The 20,258-nt window shown below is 42.6% G+C and overlaps 4 protein-coding genes across 5 annotated transcripts; 1 reads left to right on the forward strand and 3 right to left on the reverse strand.

Moving 5' to 3' along the window:
* Positions 1–42: 42 nt before the first annotated feature.
* Positions 43–6,053, reverse strand: LOC310811497 (uncharacterized protein). Its single transcript, XM_083679674.1, has 4 exons — positions 5,508–6,053; positions 2,765–3,050; positions 1,847–2,593; positions 43–1,444 (listed from the first exon to the last, which is right to left on the reverse strand). Exons 1-4 carry the CDS (start codon positions 5,687–5,689, stop codon positions 707–709), a joined length of 1,953 nt encoding a protein of 650 aa, XP_083535800.1. The 5' UTR covers positions 5,690–6,053; the 3' UTR covers positions 43–706.
* Positions 6,054–6,839: 786 nt separating this feature from the next.
* On the reverse strand, positions 6,840–11,452 carry acbd7 (acyl-CoA binding domain containing 7). Of its 2 annotated transcripts, XM_083678321.1 has the most exons (5): positions 11,428–11,452; positions 10,617–10,960; positions 8,210–8,327; positions 8,036–8,098; positions 6,840–7,585 (listed from the first exon to the last, which is right to left on the reverse strand). In XM_083678321.1, exons 2-5 carry the CDS (start codon positions 10,635–10,637, stop codon positions 7,512–7,514), a joined length of 276 nt encoding a protein of 91 aa, XP_083534447.1. In that variant the 5' UTR covers positions 10,638–10,960; positions 11,428–11,452; the 3' UTR covers positions 6,840–7,511. The 2 variants fall into 2 exon arrangements, with proteins under 2 accessions (XP_083534447.1, XP_083534446.1); XM_083678320.1 differs by lacking the exons at positions 10,617–10,960; positions 11,428–11,452 and adding an exon at positions 9,927–10,277.
* Positions 11,453–12,277: 825 nt separating this feature from the next.
* Positions 12,278–15,656, forward strand: rpp38 (ribonuclease P/MRP 38 subunit). Its single transcript, XM_083678975.1, has 2 exons — positions 12,278–12,418; positions 12,574–15,656. The coding sequence occupies exon 2, from the start codon at positions 12,580–12,582 to the stop codon at positions 13,411–13,413; it is 834 nt and encodes a 277-aa protein (XP_083535101.1). The 5' UTR covers positions 12,278–12,418; positions 12,574–12,579; the 3' UTR covers positions 13,414–15,656.
* Positions 15,631–19,952, reverse strand: nmt2 (N-myristoyltransferase 2). Its single transcript, XM_083678974.1, has 12 exons — positions 19,803–19,952; positions 19,163–19,280; positions 18,710–18,851; positions 18,184–18,302; positions 17,970–18,061; positions 17,701–17,817; positions 17,359–17,529; positions 17,041–17,149; positions 16,556–16,726; positions 16,295–16,462; positions 15,879–16,016; positions 15,631–15,769 (listed from the first exon to the last, which is right to left on the reverse strand). Exons 1-12 carry the CDS (start codon positions 19,913–19,915, stop codon positions 15,749–15,751), a joined length of 1,479 nt encoding a protein of 492 aa, XP_083535100.1. The 5' UTR covers positions 19,916–19,952; the 3' UTR covers positions 15,631–15,748.
* Between the last annotated feature and the right edge of the window lie 306 nt (positions 19,953–20,258).

Raw genomic sequence — 20,258 nt, forward strand, 5'->3', positions numbered from 1 at the left:
CCTCCCCCCACATGCCCGTAGAATGGTTGCTTGTTGTTATGTGTGTCATCTTTTCCTACCAGGTAGAACTATTTTGCAGAGTTGTTGCCTGCTGGCTTGAAACATTGAAGAAAATGGAGCTCCACCCAAACAAGGTATTTCATTGATTTAACATGTCCCAAGGCATCACTTATTTCAAATGGGTTTCCACCCCTTTGTAGCTACTTTCTGCAAAAGGATTTGCCCAGGCTTTCCAAACTAGGAAAGCCTGATCTCAACAAACCAGTAGTGAAATCCTCTCCTGGGTAGCATTTTCTACTTTCCTACCCGCAGCTGTTGATGATGTTGCAAATGAGTAGTTCTCCATCAGACAACTGCAAATATTTGACAAATGTGAATGGCTATAAAGATGTGCACATCTTACAGTTTGTACTTTGCCAAACATGCCTGGTCCCCCAGGTGATTGCAGTACTAGATACTGTATCAGATATCCCATGACTAGATGATCAGTGATAACAGAAACAATACAGATAGACACAACATCGCTTGTAGGTACTACATGAATGTACCAGAACTTTGTGTATTTGTAAAAATATAAAACCTCAAAGGAGTCATCAAAAGTCTGAACTACATTTTGGTCAACATGACACAAACGATAACAGGCTTTTATAATGGCACTGATAGAGGACTCTTGGTCTTGTTTGCTTGTTTCATCCAGCTGGATAGTCTACATCAGTCTCTCCTGTGGGCTTCTACTAGCTCCTCCCTCTACCCTTGCCCCTACCCCTTCTTCCCGTCTTGATCCCCATCTTTTTCTCAGCCTTTTCTGTTTGCTTTTCCCCCCCTTTTTTTCTGGGTTGAAGTCAGAGTCACTATTGTTCGAGATCTCCTCCTCCTCTTCTTCTTCCTCCTCCTTCTCGAGCTCCTCAAGATCAAAGGGCAGCCAATGACTGCTTTGGTACCTCTTCCCCTGTTTCACCCTCTTTCTCTTTCCTCCTTCTCCTAATTCCCATTCAGTCCAGAGGGTTAACTCTCCCTGCTCCTGAGACATGTGGTCTTCCACTTCCCCTCCCTGTCCTCTCTCCTGCTCTGTCCGAAGGTGTACCTCCGCCCTCTCCCCCTGCCATCTACTCCCCTGGGCAGAGCCTGGTTCTGGGTTGCGTTCCCCATGCTTCCTAGGGTCTTGCCCAGGGTCTGGGCCTGTGCCGTGGAAGGTCTCCTCCTGCTGCTTAGGATCTGGATCTGAGCTGTGGGAGCTCTCCCCTGGATTCCTTGGGTCTGAGTCTGGGCCTGGGTCTGAGCTGTGGTAGCTCTCTCCCGGATGGTAGCGTCTGATGTGGTTCTTCAGGCTGATCTTGTGGTTGAAGCTCTTGAGGCAGAACTTGCACTGGAAAGGCCTCTCACCGGTATGGATACGCAGGTGAGACTTCAGCTGGCTGCCCTGGGCAAACGTACGTTCGCACACCTGTAGGAATGGGCAACATGAACCTGGTGAATCCAATACATTCCTTTACTTTGGCCAACAGTGCATTAAATTACTTATTTAATGTTAGATCATTGATTCTTTCTTACTTTATAAAAGAGTCTACCCTTTCATATTTGTCAGCACTTATTCAGACAGTATAGAAGTGAGATGGGGACAAAGAGGGGATCGACAGATCAAAAATTTGATCCTGTCCCACCAGGGGCAATGTGTGTACACAAGTCAACAGCTATACATTTACACCAGCCTTGTAGATACAGAAAATAGATTTGTAAGAAGCCTTGCTTAAAAAAAAAAGATATAGATTTTTTTAATGTTATTAATATTAAAATAGGCAAGTAATTTAAAATGCAAACAATTGAGATACTGCCTCTTCCTGCTCACCTGGCACCTGTGGGGCTTGTTGACACTATGGGACACTTCATGCCTTTCTAGACGATGGCGGGTGGGGAACTCCTTGTAGCAAATGGGACAAATGAGTCTCCGGGCTTCATGCTCTTTGAGATGGTGGTTTCGTGTGCGGGCATTATTAAATGTCTGTGGGCATTCAGAGCACTGGTATGACCTTTTCTCCTTAGAGGAGTGGTTCTTCTCATGGTTCTGCTTGTCTGACTGCGTTCTAAATGGCTTCAGGCAGTACCTGCACGGGTGATTGTCCTGATGGGTCCTTCTATGGGCCTTAAGACCAACATCAGTCACACAGCGTTTTCCACAGTCAAGACAGGGGAACAGCTTAGTCTTGTGTTCACACTTATGCTGATGCTTCCTTATAGTGTATAAGAGACCACAGTCTGGACACAGCCCCCGGTGGCGCTCCTGCTCTTGATCCTGGGTCTTCTGGGATGATAATGATAATGTATCTACCTCAATACCTGGGTCAAATTCAGGGTCACTCGAACACCTCTCCTCTTGTACTTCTTCCTCTTCCTCCTCCTCCTCCTCCTCCATCTCCTCCTGGTCCTCCTCATTAGAGGCATCATTGTCTATAGTCACCTCCATCTCTGCAGCTACCTTTCCCTCCCCTGTGTTCTCCTCTACTTCCTCATTCTTCACATCTACTACCTCTATGGACATATGGCACTCTTCCTGGATGGAAGCGGTATCAGTCTCACTGTCATACAGTCTCCTTTCCTAAGAAAAGGAAAATACATACATTATGTGCCGTTTATGATTGGTAATCAATTGGTAGTAATTAGACATCTAATTCTCCAAAACATGAGATACATATGCTTAAAACCTGCATCAATACATGATAAACGCAATAGTTTATCCGAAAGTGAGGATTTGGCAGGAAATACACACCTGGTCGTTGTGTCGCCCTTTTTTCCCATTCTCATTCCTGCTGGAGGTTTTTCTGGTATCAGAATTCTGGCTGTTCCATGTGGTGAGCTGATTGCAGAACTGACAGTATTGGACGACAGAGAAGCACCAACCATTTCCCTGCCTCTTGACCACACAGTCACAACTGCATCTCCCACACTGCTTGAACAACTGCAGCAGGCAGTCAATATCCACACACACATTGTGCTGGCCGAGGAAAGTAGACTGTTCATTCACACCCACATCGTCTTGAGAGGGGGCAGCACACCTAGGTTAAACACAATGAAGAGCATAAGAAGGTTTTTCAGTCACCCTAACCCTGTACAAGTTTCTCTCCTGTAATTAAAAAAATAAAAAATAAATAAAAAAAAAACTTCTAGCATTGTGACTGCTAATAGCCCCTGGTCCAAGCATTGATTACTTTTTCTTATGATGACTGATTGATAGATGATTCACTTACTTAAACAAATGTATTTGTTGTAAGTCGCTTTGGATAAAGGTGTCTGCTAAATGCAAATGTAAAAAATATATGCTAGGACCAGGTGCCATTGACAGTCATAATGCTAGAAGAAGGAAGGATTAGTTGTTTTTTGTATTCTTTTTTTAAATTATTATTAACAGTAGAGGAACTGTACAGAGGGGTAGTGGGGGGTGAAGAGGTCTTTAGGAGGGACAGTCAAGATGTAACCTGAAGAGATGTTATCTTCAGTAATGCACACTTATATCACAAATATATTGTCAGGGTTGACACTGGTTAAGGCCACAACATATTATTGGTCCGGGAGCGGGATTTGAGCCAATCCCTTATAATACAGGTTGGAAATCCAGTTTGTGATGAAAAGAGAGGACAGGATGCATTTCTGGTACTCAAAATAAAAGGGGCGTCTCTAATATTTATATATTATTTGTATTATATTATTTTATTTATATATTATTATATTTATGTCATTGCAATGCTTTTTCTCGCTTCCTTTTCTATTGTGGGGTGGAGCACCGGGCGTTGATTGGGTTCCAATAACGGGTGTTCCTTGTTCTGCAGGAGACATTTTCTGAATGTGAGAGTTGAAAAGCCAAACCGACTAGAAACCAGGCGGGGGCAGTGCAGTCTCAAGTTTCACACTGTAGTGATATTTTGACAGCACGGCTTGAAAACATCCTACTGTTTATGAAATCCTCAATAGAACGTATGAATTGTAATTGAATAACCACCCATAACACAAACATCAACTGAGCATATGTGCATCAATACATCTCTCGAATACCATAATAATCCTACAAGACACATCGCGGGATGTAGGTCTGCCACCTTTCCAGGTTCAGGTACACGTGTCAAGAAAACATTCCTATGATTGGTCATTAAAAGTGCTTTCCACAACTAAGGCACTTGAACCAAGGTTGCTAGCAGACCAGCTAGCTTGCTGCATTTATCCAAGGATTACTACAAAGATTAGTTTTCTCTCTCCGCCGTAGTTTATCTTTCGCGGCAGGTGTAGCTCAACCCTCCGCTTCCTCTACGTCTTTTGAGTGGGCGGCATCTTGAGCAAATACACCTTGAGCAAAACTATACTTAGTCTACACGTCAAGGAGGAAACATGCCTTTTCGGCGTCACTCCTCAATCCTCTCCTTGCAATCATTTCTCTCCATCGCACCAATTGTATCCCTATGTTAACCATTGTCTTTCCACACGCTTGGTCGTTCTCTCTATGGGCCCGGGACCCGATTATTTTTCTTTTGGTGCCTTGAGTCCCTGGAGGGGCCTGACGCTTCCCAGAATCAACCATAGTTTTGCACTCAACGGACTCTACCTGAGCATGGGGCCTCATGAATATTCGTTTATTGGTGGATGGGGTATGCCAATATCATAGCCAATCAAAACATTGTTGGTATTGGGGGGGGGGGGTGTATTACTTGCTCCACAATCCCTGCTGATTTTACAAGGTCTACATGCTGTAGTATAGTGAAAATGGCATGTGTAAACTAAGAATAACTGGCGAAGTACTCTGATCAGATATGTTGTCAATGTATTTTTGCATGTTGTTGTGTGTATGGCCTTGAGATTTGGCAGGCGACTGTCGGCCACCCCCCCCCCCCCGGAAAAAGAAGGACTGGGCTGTAAACATTCGTGTTTTACTCATGTTTGCACCTTGTCCTTATTGGTTTTATCCTTAACGTGTGTGATGTCTCTTCGCCGCACAGGACGAAACATGTAAGCCTATCTATATATACATACGTAGTTTTTGTTGTTGTTTGGAGAGACTTATGGAGAGTGACTGCTACGGGAGGGGGGGGAACTTAACATGGTCACACCACACCCATACAGTGATCAAGCGGCTAAGGAAATTCGGCATGGCCCCACGAATCCTCACAACTTCTACAGGTGCACCATAGAGGGTTGTATAGCCACCTGGTACGGCAGCTGCACCGCCCTCGACCGTAACTACTGCCACTGCCCAATATTGCTGTTGTGTTCTTCTGCTATACACTTTGCCACCTTATATTATTGTTTATTATAATTATTATTATGATGTTTATTTATTACACTTATTATTTCTGCATTGTTGAGTAGCTAGCTTGCCCTAAGCATTTCATTGCGTCGTCTACGGCTGTATTCTATGTATATGATAAACAAACTTTGATTTGCGCATGCCTACAGTGTCTATGTTGCTAGTTTCCGGATATAACCGAATAACACGGTAATATGGTAGTGAATCTTGCGTATTTTACCTGTCTAGTAATAACAACGCCAGCTCACAGTCGGTCTTCAAACCTTTCTCATCCCGTAAATTTCTCCACTGTGTGAAAGCCGCTCCAAGGTGAACTCTCGTTTTACCCCGAGCTTTATCCAAATCCTTTTTTGACTGTTGACCCACCAAACTTCTCTTTTTCTTGGGTTTGGAGGCCGACATCCGAGACGTTAAAGTTGAAGCCGGTGAAGAAGCTGGTCGCTTAATTTCTTGCAGTGTCAGACATTTCTGTTCTGGTGCTGCAGGAGCTCACAGTTTGAAAAGGCAGCCACCACCAGAGGGATAGGCGAAAATCGTTAAGGCTTCTCCCCTCTCCACAGAACAAACCTGTGTCGTAGGCCAATCACGATCACAACACTCGATTTTAGAAAGCGCTTTTCGGACCAAAATAGCGTTCGTCAATAAAATAATTATTTAAAGTGTTCGCTACATATTAAATATGGTTATTTAGAACCATAATACACATTAAATGTTACATCCTGCACCTTTGACGGTCTTTGCCTAAATTCCTATTCCGACTGTAGGCAGCACGCGACCAAAGAACCGGAACTTCGGTTTGGCGAAAACTTCAAAATAAAAGCGCTCACTCGAAATATACAATTTATAATAAAACGCAAAAATAGATATAATAAACAGTTCTTTCCACTGACATTGATAGTATAAACAATATATATTAATTGAAAACGGAAAATAGATCTTTCGGGTCTAAATTCCGCCTGTATGATCTTGATTTGATGCAATCCTATCCCACCTGTGGATTGATAGACACCCACATCATTTGAGGAAGGTCCACCCCATAGAACCAGGTACCGTTTTATGTGGGTGTGGGTGTGTTAGACCAGAGGACCAAAATGCAAGTAGGCAAGTCAAAAGAGAACAAAAAACACGCGCTCGTGCTACCTGTAGACTGTAGTGCATTTCTCGGCAGGGAGAGGGACTAAAATAAACAGTTGTACTATCAATCATAATGAGGGAGGACCTTTAGGCAGGCCTATGCATTCATTCAGTGAATGTATTTAAAATGAGTCTCCGGGACCAGAGCTTTGAGTAAAAAGAGTTCTAAGAAAATTCTAAATAAGAATAACAAATAAAAAGTCCTCCTGCTGCTGAAAGTGAACACATATTAGTGAGAGGGGTTGAGAACCAGACCGCAGCCCTGCTCTAACTCTGGAGTGATGATGTATCCAGCTCAACGGTCGGCCTAGGGTCCTCAATGTAGGGTATGTAGCCCCACATACAGTGCTCAGACAATTGGCTCTGTTTATGATCATATTTCTATGTAAAAAGAAAATGGAGAGAACATACTAAAACATAATTCAAAACCAAATTTAATCATTAAATCATAAGAAAGTGCATACGGTTTGATCTATTTAATCAATATGTTATGGTGTAGTTATATGACTGACTGTAATAACTAAAAAATAAAGTGTACAGTAAACATGTTGTCCCCCACGAATGATGTAGCGACCCTCCTTTCTGTGAATTGGTGACAATTATTGAAGCAAAGTTACTGGAGCATGTAGTGCTTCTTTGATTCATTATTGTTATTTGAAGGCAGTCCACGGATTTGAGGTAGGCTGGAAAGTTGTAGTCCCCTTATGATAAATTTCCAAGGATTTGACAGTACTTGAAAGTAGTCAATTGGCTTAAAGGTGTTGTCTGAGGCGCTCTCTCCTCTTTGCACCCTATTATGACATGTTCCATAGTCCCCTCCTCGATTTCATTGTGGGGGACAACAATAATGTATCCTTACAGTAATTATAATATAATATGCCGTTTAGCTGACGCTTTCATCCAAAGTGAGTGCATACATTTTTCAGTGTATATGTTCCCAGCGGGAAGTAGTAGTAGTTGATCATTTTATAATACATGATGTTATCATTATTCTACAGAAAAGGTACAGCCACAGTTCTGTGGACTCCTATTAAAGGGAGGATGAAATGCAACTAGGCCTACGCATTGGCAAACATCTTCGCATCAACCCTCACATCCCGTATTTGTTAATGATCTCCTTAGCAAGTGTGATGTAGGCTGTCATGGCATCCTCCTTGGACATTTCTGTAAAAAGACAAACCTTAATACTAAACATTAGAGCGTAACAAAATCATCACATACACACTGTGTTTACACCTCCATGACTCCATACACACTGTGTTTACACCTCCATGACTCCATACACACTGTGTTTACACCTCCATGACTCCTTACACACTGTGTTTACACCTCCATGACTCCTTAGCTCTGCTGACCCTTGACAACATTTATTTGGCCAGCATTGGTTTCAGTGGAATGTTTTCATGTTGGTAGCCTGAGCCTCTACTACTGTTCAACTTTATGGGATATTTAGCAACCCGTCAAGTGCAAGATCCAGAGGAGTCATGTCAAACACTCCAGCATTCTAATCAATGGACTACTGTACAGTTAAACATTTAAAGAATGAAGGTAAGTGCCTTTAAAGGGGAGTGACTTCCATTCCATTATAAAATTGTAAGGGCTTTCTTTCTTTACCTTTTCTAGAATTCCAGGCTTCCCACTTGGCTTTTCCTTTCATGTCCATCATGCCCGGCTTATCTGGAAAAACAGGAGGGCATATTTTAAGGGACATCAAAACATACCTGTTCAGGCTACCCCCAAAATGAGATGCAGTATTGTGTTGTTCTGTATTGTTCTCCCCACATATACCAATGTTGATGTCTCCCACGATGGCTTGCTTATACAGGCCGTACACATCTAATAACTCCTGGTCTGTTGGTCTAGACTTCACATTCTTCACATCCTTTGCTCTCTGCTCAAACTCGGCCTGCAGGGGAGGATGAGTGTGGGAATGGAGGGAGATAAATGAAATGGGAGGGATAAAGGGCTGGATTGATTCCTACAGTGTGCAGTAGCTACATATAACGGCACTTTTTGGTACAGATTAGTTCTCATTTCCTAGTGTCCAATATGCACAAACATTTAAAACACAAGCTGTGTGAGATCCACTTGTACGCACATGCTATTTATGATATTCCCTGCTCCCCACATTGTCGGATACAAACCTGCATGTTTACATTAATAGTGCTGTGGGCATAATACTGTATGTGTCCATATACAGTGCATTTGGAAAGTATTCAGACCCCTTCACTTTTTCCACATTTTGTTATGTTACAGCCTTATTCTAATATGGATTAAATTCATTTTCCCTCATCAATCTACACACAATACCCCATTTGGCGTAAAGGGTCTGAGTAAAGGGTCTGAATAGTTATGTAAATGTGATTTCAGTTTTTTATTTTTAATAAATAAAAAAATAAACATTTCTAAAAACCTGTTTTCGCTTTGTCATTATGGGGTATTGATTAGAGGAAAAATATGAATTGAATCCATTTTAGAATAAGGCTGTAACATAACAAAATGTGGAAAAAGTTAAGGGGTCTGAATACTTTACGAATGCACTGTACATAGGATTTGAGAACTTCAACAATTATCTGATGTATTCATTGCATAATTCAAGACTTGACAATTATAATTCGACAATTATAAGACTAGCTTGTGAATTAAATAAAATCGCACCACAGTAAAACTCTAAACACACAATGGGTGTTTGTGCCAGACTCGCTCAGCCAGAGCTGTGAATGCCATATTGTGTTCACATGAATAATCTACTTGACACAGGTCTCAATCTAGGGCAATTCAAAAGAAAAAAAAAAAGTAATCAACCTCTGCGGCAATTAATGAAGCACATTAAACGTGTCTTACGCTGAGAGCACAACACACCACACACATCAATCTGTTTCAAACAAAGAGCGTTTACTTAAATATAATAATACAATTAGTATAGAGAAAAACGTATTGTTGGGAACATTGATGTGTATGTAAACATCCCTTTTGCATTGCATTTTTCTCATTCACCCGGCTTGAGAAATACAGTAGCATAGACCCATTCAATGCAACCCGTTCTAGTTTTAGCGTACAGGCCTTTACATTTGGCATCTCTTATTGCCTGATAAAGGCTGCTATACTTACATTAAATACAAAGACAAGATAAGCATTGGACTTGGAAACATGATAGCCCCATCTGTGACTAGGATTATATTTGGATGTTGTGTCACTAGTGTAATATTCACTAAATATATACCATCACAGATGGGGCTAGAAACGCTGCAGCCTATTGCGACAGTTGCATAGTTCACTGCCAAACCCAAAGTGATGCTCAGTAGCATCTTGAGACGTGCAAGTGAGAACATTCCGTGATACCTTACTGTATTATTCGCATAATTTAGAGCAGCATTAAAGTAATAATAGGCAATGAGATACTAAACACAATGCGATTCGTATGCACATCAAGGGAAATCCCACATAATAACACAAGCCTACAATAGTTACACTCGTTTCATCATTGGTTGAGTGTAAACATTACCTGAAGAGACATTTCACCGTATTTTAATATTTCTATATCCTCTCGACAGTGAACGGCTGTTGCAGCTGCTCCTCGATGGGATAGAGAACGCGAGTACAGTTTACGGTAATTATCGGTCAAGGCCTCGGAGCACTGCAGTGGGGTGGATAGAGAGCTGATTGGCTGACCGAACATTCCGTAGCGACGCAGGGCGTCATTACAAGGACGCTGATGTTCATCCCCGCTTCGAGCTGCTTCATTCTGGTGATCGTATGGTGTTGAAATAAACACGGTGATAATGTAAAGCTTCGAGGTGGTATGCTTTCTGCGAGCAGTCCCGCATAGACGAATGTTTACATTAATCTCCCACAGACAATGGTTCAAAAACCAAAATCATCAATACAGTCGTATAAAATAAAAAGTCAACAGGATACACTTGTCAACAATGAATATCGAGAAATCAAATAAACATCTAGTTGGTTTCACGTATAGATGTCACAAAACACACCTAACAGAAAAATCTAAGTGTAGCCACCAGATAACTGACCAACATGTCTGGCCATGTTATCCTTCAATGTCAAGTTTTCAAATAGACCAACACACATATTTAAACATGTATTCTAACTGATAAGCATAAAGCTGATGGGTTATCATACCAAAAAACGTTCAATATCCCAACAAATAATTTTAAATAAATAAAAAATACTGTACCTTCCATGAGGTTGTCATCATATCTTCTCACATGTTGGACATTTCACCTGTCATACCCACTATGTAACAGTGGTGTAAGGTACTCCTCCTGAACAAAATGTGGCAGTAAAATACCTAGCAGTTGTATAACAACTAAAGTAGACTGTTATTATAGGTCAGTCATTTTCACCCCTATTTTCATGGTTGTATGTTTTGTGGGGTGATGACCTCCTCACTTTGCGGGGCTGGGGGGGGGGATCAGACAAGACGTCTGTTCAGGCGTTTGATTCTGATCCATTCATCTGGTGGTCAAGAGACTCTGATGGATTATCATTGTCCAGTGATGTCTTGACCGATTGATCCTCCTTTGCCATGGAACACAGAGCATTTAATTCCATTTAATAGCTGCAGCATATCAATGGCACAAGATAAGTCTATCTAAACCTCTATTGGGTTAATGAAGTAGTCATTTGGTGAGTCTTAATTCATCCTAAGTAACTTTCCTTGTTTCAAGTCTTTCATTCATACTGGTCTGAGCAGTATTGGACGGATGGGAGTGAATGCCTCAGTATGCCCATCACTATTGTCTTTATACTAGTTAAAGTGGAGGAGGGAGACAATAAGATATTTTTTAACAAATGTTTCCCATTTCGTATTGTTTAGGTGGGTCAGGCTCCTCCACAAACCTGGATTGCCCCAAGCCTACAATGTTCTGGTGTTTACAGCCTTATAACATTTGAACTTAACTGAATGAGGACAAAGCCTATGGAATCAATGATTGTGTAGTAAGTGAGACGCACAATGGGAGACACTGATATTCAGTTGTTCTTACCTGGATCTCTCCAACTGTGTACTCAACGGGCGCTGGTGTGTGACCTGTGTATCTCTTTCTCAGGAGCAGTCTGCCATCTTCGCTCTCCTTCAATTTCAACACCACAGAATCAGCGCTCACACTGAATCCAAGTTTGTTAAATAGAGGGGAACTCCTCTTTTTTGCTACACATTTGTACAACTCAATACCGTTGCAGTATCGACTGTGAGCGCACATTCAGTAAGAGACCCAGCCGAGGCCATCTTGTGTCTCTTAGGAAGATAACCCTAACCCTGTATAGTTCAGTTTTTCTTCTATTTTTTTTTTTTTTTTTAGATCTATCAATGAGTTGTTCATAGTGTGATCCGAAATCATAAAGTGTGATCCTGACTAGTTGGTCAACACAGGTAAAGTCTCTGGAATCGAAGGGAGCTCTGGACTGGACATAGTTAGATGGAACGGTAACATTGTCTCTCATCAGCACATGCACGTCGTTCGATTAAAAGTTCTGAAGTTGTGCATTTCTTTTTTCTTATTTTTTTGTGGGGAATTTCTGATCACTAAGGAATTTGAGCAAGCTACATTTACAAACCTGCCACTATGTTCATCATGGAATGTTGCATAGGTTTTAGTTCAAGGGATCCTGTGTCACTATGTCGATATCATATTATGGTCAATATGCGCCGCAGTCGTCCTCTACCCTAGCTAAATAATTAGAATCGCAAAGGAAGATCGGGATCTTTAGTTATATAATCGAGCGTGTGTTGCACGGCTGGCTATGCACAAGAAAAAGCTGAGTACAGCCATGTTTAGTTCGAGTCGACCAGCCCACTGATACTACTTCCGTCGCAACGCACATACTACCGTTGTTTTCCACGTTGTGTTTCGTCACATTGGTTCTGTCCTCGACTTCGTTTTTCTCCGAAAAGGGTCTGGCTGCTGTTCATCAATATCTTTAGCTACTTCAGCATGCTGCTGAGTCGTTTTGTCTGTGGCAACTAGCAAGCTATAGGTACGTTAGTACAAGTCGACTGATAAATGAGAAACATTATAACATATGGCTACTAGCTAACTAGCTGGTTAGTTATGCTGGTATCACCTTCATGACGTGAGCTGAACATGTATCATATTTATAATAATTAGAATGATGTTTTGTATTTACTCTAGGGAATCATGGCCACTCATGTCAAAATGTCAAAGAAGGAGCGGAAAAGACAGATCCCTGCGAAGACGTCCCTCAACTCCCCCTACAACCCGCAATGGATTCCACTGCCACAGGAGGACATGCACTACATCCTAGACACGCTAAAGAAAAAACTTACTTCAATTGGCCTTGAGAAGAGAGAGGTGAGAGAGTTTCGATCATGGGGGAAAAAGAAGAATAAGAAAACTGAAAAAGATGACTCAGTCACTGAGCTCCCACAGGTACCCCATGACACTCAAGTGCAAAATCTTCCCAAAGAACCTAGTGAGTGCGGATGGACGGACCTAGCAGCCAGGAGGCAGCTGGCCATCGGCATCAACGAAGTCACCAAGGCTCTGGAGAGGAACCAACTCCGTTTGATGCTCGTGTGTAAGTCAGTTAAACCGCCACATATGATCAGCCACCTTATCGCACTGAGCCGAACGAGGAATGTGCCCGCTTGTCAGGTTCCACGGTTGAGCGAGAGTATTTCAGAACCACTGGGTTTGAAGTGCGTTCTGGCGCTGGGATTCAGGCGCGGGGACGGGCAGGTGGATGGCACGTTTTCCGACGTCGTGGATGCTATTATTCCTAGAGTTCCCTCGCTCGAAGTTACCTGGATTAGCGATACTGATCCCATTATGACAGCGGAGGGGCCAGTAGAGGCGGAGGACGACACGGGGGAGAAGAGGGGTCAGAAACGGAAAATTGAACACGTGTCTCCCAAGATAACGAACGTCTCCTGCGCTCTTCAGCCTCTCAAAGTGAAAAGAATTATTCCCAACCCCTCCAAGACACGAAAACCCAACATTAAGAAAAAGTAGAGGCACATCTGGACTGAATATCATGTTATGTTCCCTTACTATATATATTATTTTATATCTGGTATATTGATGCGCAGATGATGAGATCACTCAGTAGATAGGGGCTGCAATGTGAGAATCTATCAAGAAAAATGTTGACACAGCGTCTTCCATAGAAAGTGTGTCCCTTACTGCAGTTTTTTTTCCCCTTGTTGGTGTAAGCAGCCTTGCATGGGATGCTGACTATACCTCTGCCACCCTGCATAGAAAACCTGGCTGCTATGTTTTGAGTGTCATGTTGATAAAGAAGACAGCGGACTTGGATGGATCTTTTTAAAGTTTGGATGAGTTTATTCAATCAAATATCCATGCTGGTATAGCTTAAGTGTGTGTTTGAAACAGATATTCAGTATTTGGATGAGAGGTCATGTCTTAACGGTGCTGGTACCGGCTCCTCAGTTCTTTTACAGCCTGCGATGGACTTCAATAAAAATATTGTTCTTCAGTTAGAGAAAGCTGCATGTCATTTCAAAACTACACATTTTGATATTAAAAAAAAAAACTTCTCTTAAATAAGGCAAGTACTTTGGGTGCTCTGACCATGGGTAGTAGCCAGTCACAGCAATCTGAGGGCCATCAGCACTTAATCAAAACTGCCTCATGCTCAAGTTAAAACAACCTCAAGAATACATCCATGGAAGGACCAACACACACAAGGTGCCCATGTGACAATTCTGAATAGCAGGGTTAAATCGAATTGAGGGCTCATTTCCAATTACATATTAATATCAAATGTCCTGTATTCAGTGATGTGTTTGCATGAATGCAGGTTCCAAATATTGTTTTTATAACTTTCCATTCCTTAAACCAATGAGCAGGAGTGCACACTTTGGGAAGAGAATTGGACCACAGCCATTGCCTGGCTGGGATCAGCGTAGACCCCAGACATTTTCACAGAGCAACATATCATTAACACTTATATAAACACTAATAGCAGTAAACTCCCCATGGTGGTGAAGTATGAAAAAAATGTATTTCTCATCACGTAAACAACCAACAAACTCAGTTTCTCATTGGGGAACGTTGTGAATCAAACTTTTACCATGATTCGACCAGCACATGTCTAACTGCTGGCTATGTGAGCCCTCAACAGAAAATGAGATGCGAACAACAAATAGCGGCGTACACAGCACAACATAGGTTGCTTCTTCTGCACATGATTGTTTTACATTAATGTTCCTTGTGCTGGATGATCTAACAAGAAGCTGCCCCAATACTATAACCAAATGTCCTTTAAAGAGAAGTTCCTGTTTGATTTGAAGGGTTTAGCAAATACTGAAGGACAGAACAGGAATAATGTCATAAGACATTTAACATAAAACCACAATTCTAAATATCAGAATTGTGTGGAAAAAGAAAGGGGGAAATTCTTAGAGAATGTTTGCTGTTGGCTGCACAAACACTAGAAAAAAAACCATACAATTTTTAAACTAGGGAAAATTCCATCCTGCCTCCTCAGACACTCACATACTGTACAGTATCATTCAAAAACCTAAACACACAAAACAAACAAAGTCAATAAAAATGCACCTGGGAATTAATGAGCCTTTTGCTCAATTAGGAACTTAAGAATTGTGCTTCAAAAATGCGATACATTCTTCCTCAAAAAGTCCATAAAACCCACTCCTTCCAAACCGTCCATTGGAACACCAAAGTCATGACATCTACGCTAGTTCTGAAGAAAATACTTTGGATCTTTCCTCCCACCCCAGAACCCACACTACATGAATAAATATCTGGCATTGAATGTACAAGGTACTACATTTCTGCTTTCTCAAACACACACATTTACCAATGCACCTTTTGGAGTACAAAAACAAAACAAAAAAAAACATTTTGGATGAGTCTTCTCTTGAAAACATCCTTTTCTTAATTTATATATATATTTACTCATATATAAATATATGAGTGTGTATGTGTGCATGGTTGTATTAGTATGTGTGTGTCTATGTGCATGTGTCATTGTATGTCAGTCAGTGTGTATGTTTTAAAAAAAGAATGTGTGTGTATATGTGTGTGAGGAGCACTGTATGAGAGTCTATCTCAGACAGAGCATGAATTCACATTCAGGATGTTGATGGTTAAAGAGTATTCACTTCCAGGAGAGCTGAGAGAATGTTCTTGATGACACAAACATGAGCTAGGAGAGCTGCTCAAAGTGAAGCACTCTTCCCAATCACTTTGATTGATTATTGTTGTAGTTGTCTTCATGTAGTTTGGAACTACCTGTGTGTCCAGGCAGTGAGAGGTCAGAGTTGACCTCTAGATCAGTGTGTGGCAGCCCTGGACAGACTGATTACTGTAGTACTAGGCCAACCTGAAACAGACATAGACCTTGGTCTTGAGAACAGCTTGTAACATGGTTCATATGGATACAGTAACCAAAGGAACACGCACGCATGTACACACAAACACAAAGTACTGACCTTGTCTGGATCCATGGGAGGGCATTTCCAGTTGTAGAGGTAATACTGCAGGTTCCCATCTCCAATGCCAAACTTCAGCTTCTCCAGAAAGACTTTATTCTCCATCAGATCCAAGGCATTGAACACATCAAAGCCTTTCTGTTGAATACACAGAATAAAAATAGGATTCAGCCTCAGTCTGTTAGTCATACATATTAATCTAAAGCAGAAAGTTACTCCAAGGGGCCTTGATAACCTTGAACCTTGCTCTAGATACCTGCAAATCACCATAATCAGTATAACATGCGCAAGCTGTGCAAAGATACTGGGGGTCATGTTGCACTGGTTGGCTTTTAATGGTGGTATGAGATTATTGTGTGGCATGCTAGAAGTGTTGGGAGGTTCATGTGTGTGTGGGGCTGCATGTGTTATAGTACCAGTTTGGCCAGTATCAGTGCATCGTTCATCAGGTCCAGTAGAGGAGTGTGTGTGTGAACGCTGTAGAAGGAGTAAGCTGCCTTCAGGCTCCTATGGAGAGGGTGGTGCATCACTGTGGAGGGCAGGGTGTAGAAACTAGTGAAGTCTGTCAACACACCACCGGCACCCTAAGGAGATGGAGAAAACCCAGATTCATCAAACACGGATCAATCAAAGATGTCAGCAGACAATGACTGAGAAATACCCAGACTGATAGTTACCTCCACTACGAACGTGTCTATGATGTTTTCCTGAGGCAGGAACCAATGTGTCACTTCTTCCTCTCCCATAGAGGGCGCCAGCTGGAAACGTCTCAGATGCGCCTCTAGCAGCTCGGTAACCTGACGCACATCACGCCTCTCCATAGGCCGCAAGCCAGGGGTTTTGGTGCTCTTCAGAGGTAGAGAGAGGGGTGATTATAGTACATGCATACACCAATATACAACTCTTAACGTTAACTGTGTACACTGATTTTCCAGTAGACAGACACCTGTCTTTTTCAGCTACTGACAACCCTTTACTTTCACCATCTTTTGAACAAAACTAGGCTCACTGAAGCTTTCTGCGAAGATAAAATTGTAAAAAAAGTGATATTTGTTCACTTACAAGCAGGGAAGTAGAGAGGCCTATTCCTTTGAATGATGTCAGATAGGTGATTACATTACATTGAGAGATTGTGCATGTGTGGTGTGTGTGTGGTGTTTACATCTGGTAGTCTGTAGAGTTTCATGGTTCTCTGCAGAGTCATGTTTCTGCTCAGATGGGAGAACTTCACTTCTACAAGCTTCCTGGGGTTCAGAGAACGATGCCAGTACCTAAGACACAAACATACACACAGAAAGAGAAACTTATCTTTGACCCATTGACCCCAACACACACACACACACACACACACACACACACACAGACTTATCTTTGACCCATTGACCCCAACACACACACACACACAAAAAGTTACATTTGTATGTGTTTGCAGAGTGCATCAAGTGACCTGAGATGCTGCCACAGGGGACAGAGTGTGTACCTGCATGTAGACACAGGTTTGGGCAGTACCACTCCTGCTGTGTAGACGGCCTGGAATATTCCCTCCAAGTTAACCCTCCGTGTTATCTCTCTGATCAAAACTGGAGCAACACGCTTTGAACGCAACTTCTTATGAACACACAGGAAGTTGATCTCTACCATCCTCTTTAACCTGGGGGGAGAGGAGTGAGGTAAGGTTGATGTGTGTGTGTGTTACTGGACGGTACATCAAGCTCAGCAATAGCATGTTCTTGTCCTGATAGTTTAGTTCATATGTTTCTGTGAAGAGGGCTGGACGTGTTGTAGTGAATGCTGTATGTGACGTGTTGTGTCGGAAACTCACGTGTCATAGATGTGTATATCCGCAGGAATGGCACTGATGAATCCCACCAGCTTCTTATTTGAGGAAACCCTAACTCCACAATGCCACTGTGGTAACCAACCAGGAGGACGCAACGCCCTGAGAGAGGGAAAGAGGGACAGAGGTAGAGAAAGAGAGAGAGACGGAGATAGAGAGAGAGGGTGAGAAAGAGAGGGAGACAGACGGTTATCCAAGGTCATATACAGTCAGAACAGGCAAACATGTCTAGTATGGAGCAGAGTTTGTCTTACCATTTGAGAAAGTTGGGCGAATAATCAAATCTGAACATGTTGTCATCATCCTCCACGTAGTTCTCATTCAACAACGTGTACAGCTCCTTCAGCTGAGAAAGAGAAAGACAGACAGCAAAACTGTATTAAAACAAGATCTTCTGTGTGTGAAACTGCATCCATTTACACACGCACGCACACACACACACACACACACACACACACACACACACACCACATCTGCGTTGCTGAGGTCCAGAGTGTCCCACATGAAGCCCTGAGGTAGGGAGTAGGGTTCCAGTCTAATGTTCTCCTTGTCAGCTTCGATTGGCCCATGGCTCGTCACCACCTCATCTGTATCAACAGAACAAGCCAATCACAATCAGGGAGAACTGGGGATCCTCCAGTCTGAGCATCAGGAAATGCTTTCACTCAGCTGTGTTAGGATAGCCATCAATAATCCTCTTCATTTGTTTTGATAGAATTGCCTGTTGTGTACATAGATCAGTATAAATGATTGCTTAAAACAGACCGCCTTTCCTTTGTAGTATCTATCATGCATCCAGCTTGATTACATTAGCTGATCTACATATGAGTGTTTGTGTGGGTTCCTCTTCCCACTCTTAAGCCTGCGTCTCAGTTCCACACCATTTTCCCTGAAGTGAGCACTTGTACACTCTCCTTCATGGATTTAAACAGACAAGCTGTGTGAGTCTGTGGTTGACTGACTGTGTATATACAGTAAGTGTTTTTCCACTCACTTAGCTTGGGTACAGGCTGTGTGTCCCAGAACTGGTACTTGTGTTTGGATGCCTCATCAATGCTCTTGGCTGGACCCTGGCAGGACAGCAGCTCCATAGCCCTTTGGATGTCTTGCAGCTTCTGCATTGGCAGACCTGGGTTCTTCATGAGAGATAAAGAGAGTTAAAACACACACACACACACACACACACACACACACACACACACACACACACACACACACACACACACACACACACACACACACACACACACACACACACACACACCATTACTAGACCAGGGGGATATGCAGAAGAGGAAGGGTTAGACCACAACAAGTACACCCTCTGCATGGTCTGATCTGGGGAAAAAGAGGAGAGTGGTAGAACCCTCACACCCATAATACACATGGCCAGACAATACTACTTTGCACATGGCTTGAGTGGGTATGCATGCAGTTGCTAGGTCACCTTTATCTCCTGAGAGTCAGAGGCGGAGTCAGACTTGGCTCCTCCTGAACTCGGCTTCTCTTTCTTCCTCTTCTGTTTCTTCTTCTTCTTTTTGGCCCCTAAATCTCCCCCTGGACTCCTATAGCCAGGACATACATTTACAGACAGACATAGTTATCAGGGCTGGAACATAATATATCCTATGATTTCCGCACAAGCGAGCAATATTGTTGGCAGCTAAACCCACAACACAGGCAGCTCTAGCTTGCTAGCAATTACTAAAATAACTAAGCAAGCTAACTGTTAGCTAGCGTCTCATTCATTCAAACAGGGGCTAGTTGTCATTTCAATCAGCTAGCTAATGTTGAATTGACTTGCAGTATTTCGAGTGATATCTATAACAATAGATATCGTGACCCACAATAATTGCATTCTGCAGGGGTGCAGCAGCTGGCGAAATCAGCGCGACTGGGCTTTGTATCACAGAGGCTAGCTAGACATTGGCTAGCTGGCCTGTCTGTGTTGCTTGCTTCTATGCGCTGATCCACCCCCGACAGAACATACGCTAGGAAGCTATGTTGCTAGCTACCCAACGGAGCGTAGAAACGTGCTGCCCTAGACTGCTGCGTTGCGTGTGTCAGATTAGAGAGACCGACCTCACCCTTGCATGTGTTCATTCTCCTCCTCGTTATCCCCATCTATCCCACAGGTATCCTGGTCGTCCAGTTCCAGGCTCTGCTGACTGGCTGCGGATTCGCTGTCCTCCGCCATCATGGATGAAAAAGTGGGAAAAAATGTACCGCTAGCTAGCTGCCGTATGATACAGGAGGAGACAGGGAGGGTGGGATGAAAAAAACAAAGGAGATAAGGATGGAAACAGCGCTATCAAGGGGCCGTCTTCTTCAACGCATCCCCCAAATGATCGCATCGGTGGAAGTGAGGAAGAACGATAGAAAGCAGTAAACTACCTCATTCATATTTCAGAATGGAATGGATTTAATGGAACCTAATACTGTATGTATGCCATTGAAGTCAACCGTGAATACAGCTCACACATATCAGGGACACGGATCCTCGTGTAAATCAGGGATATGGATGTTTATCACAGTCATGTGTA

The sequence above is a fragment of the Argentina silus genome (genome assembly GCF_951799395.1).
Source record: "Argentina silus genome assembly, chromosome: 10".
NCBI lineage: Eukaryota > Metazoa > Chordata > Actinopteri > Argentiniformes > Argentinidae > Argentina > Argentina silus.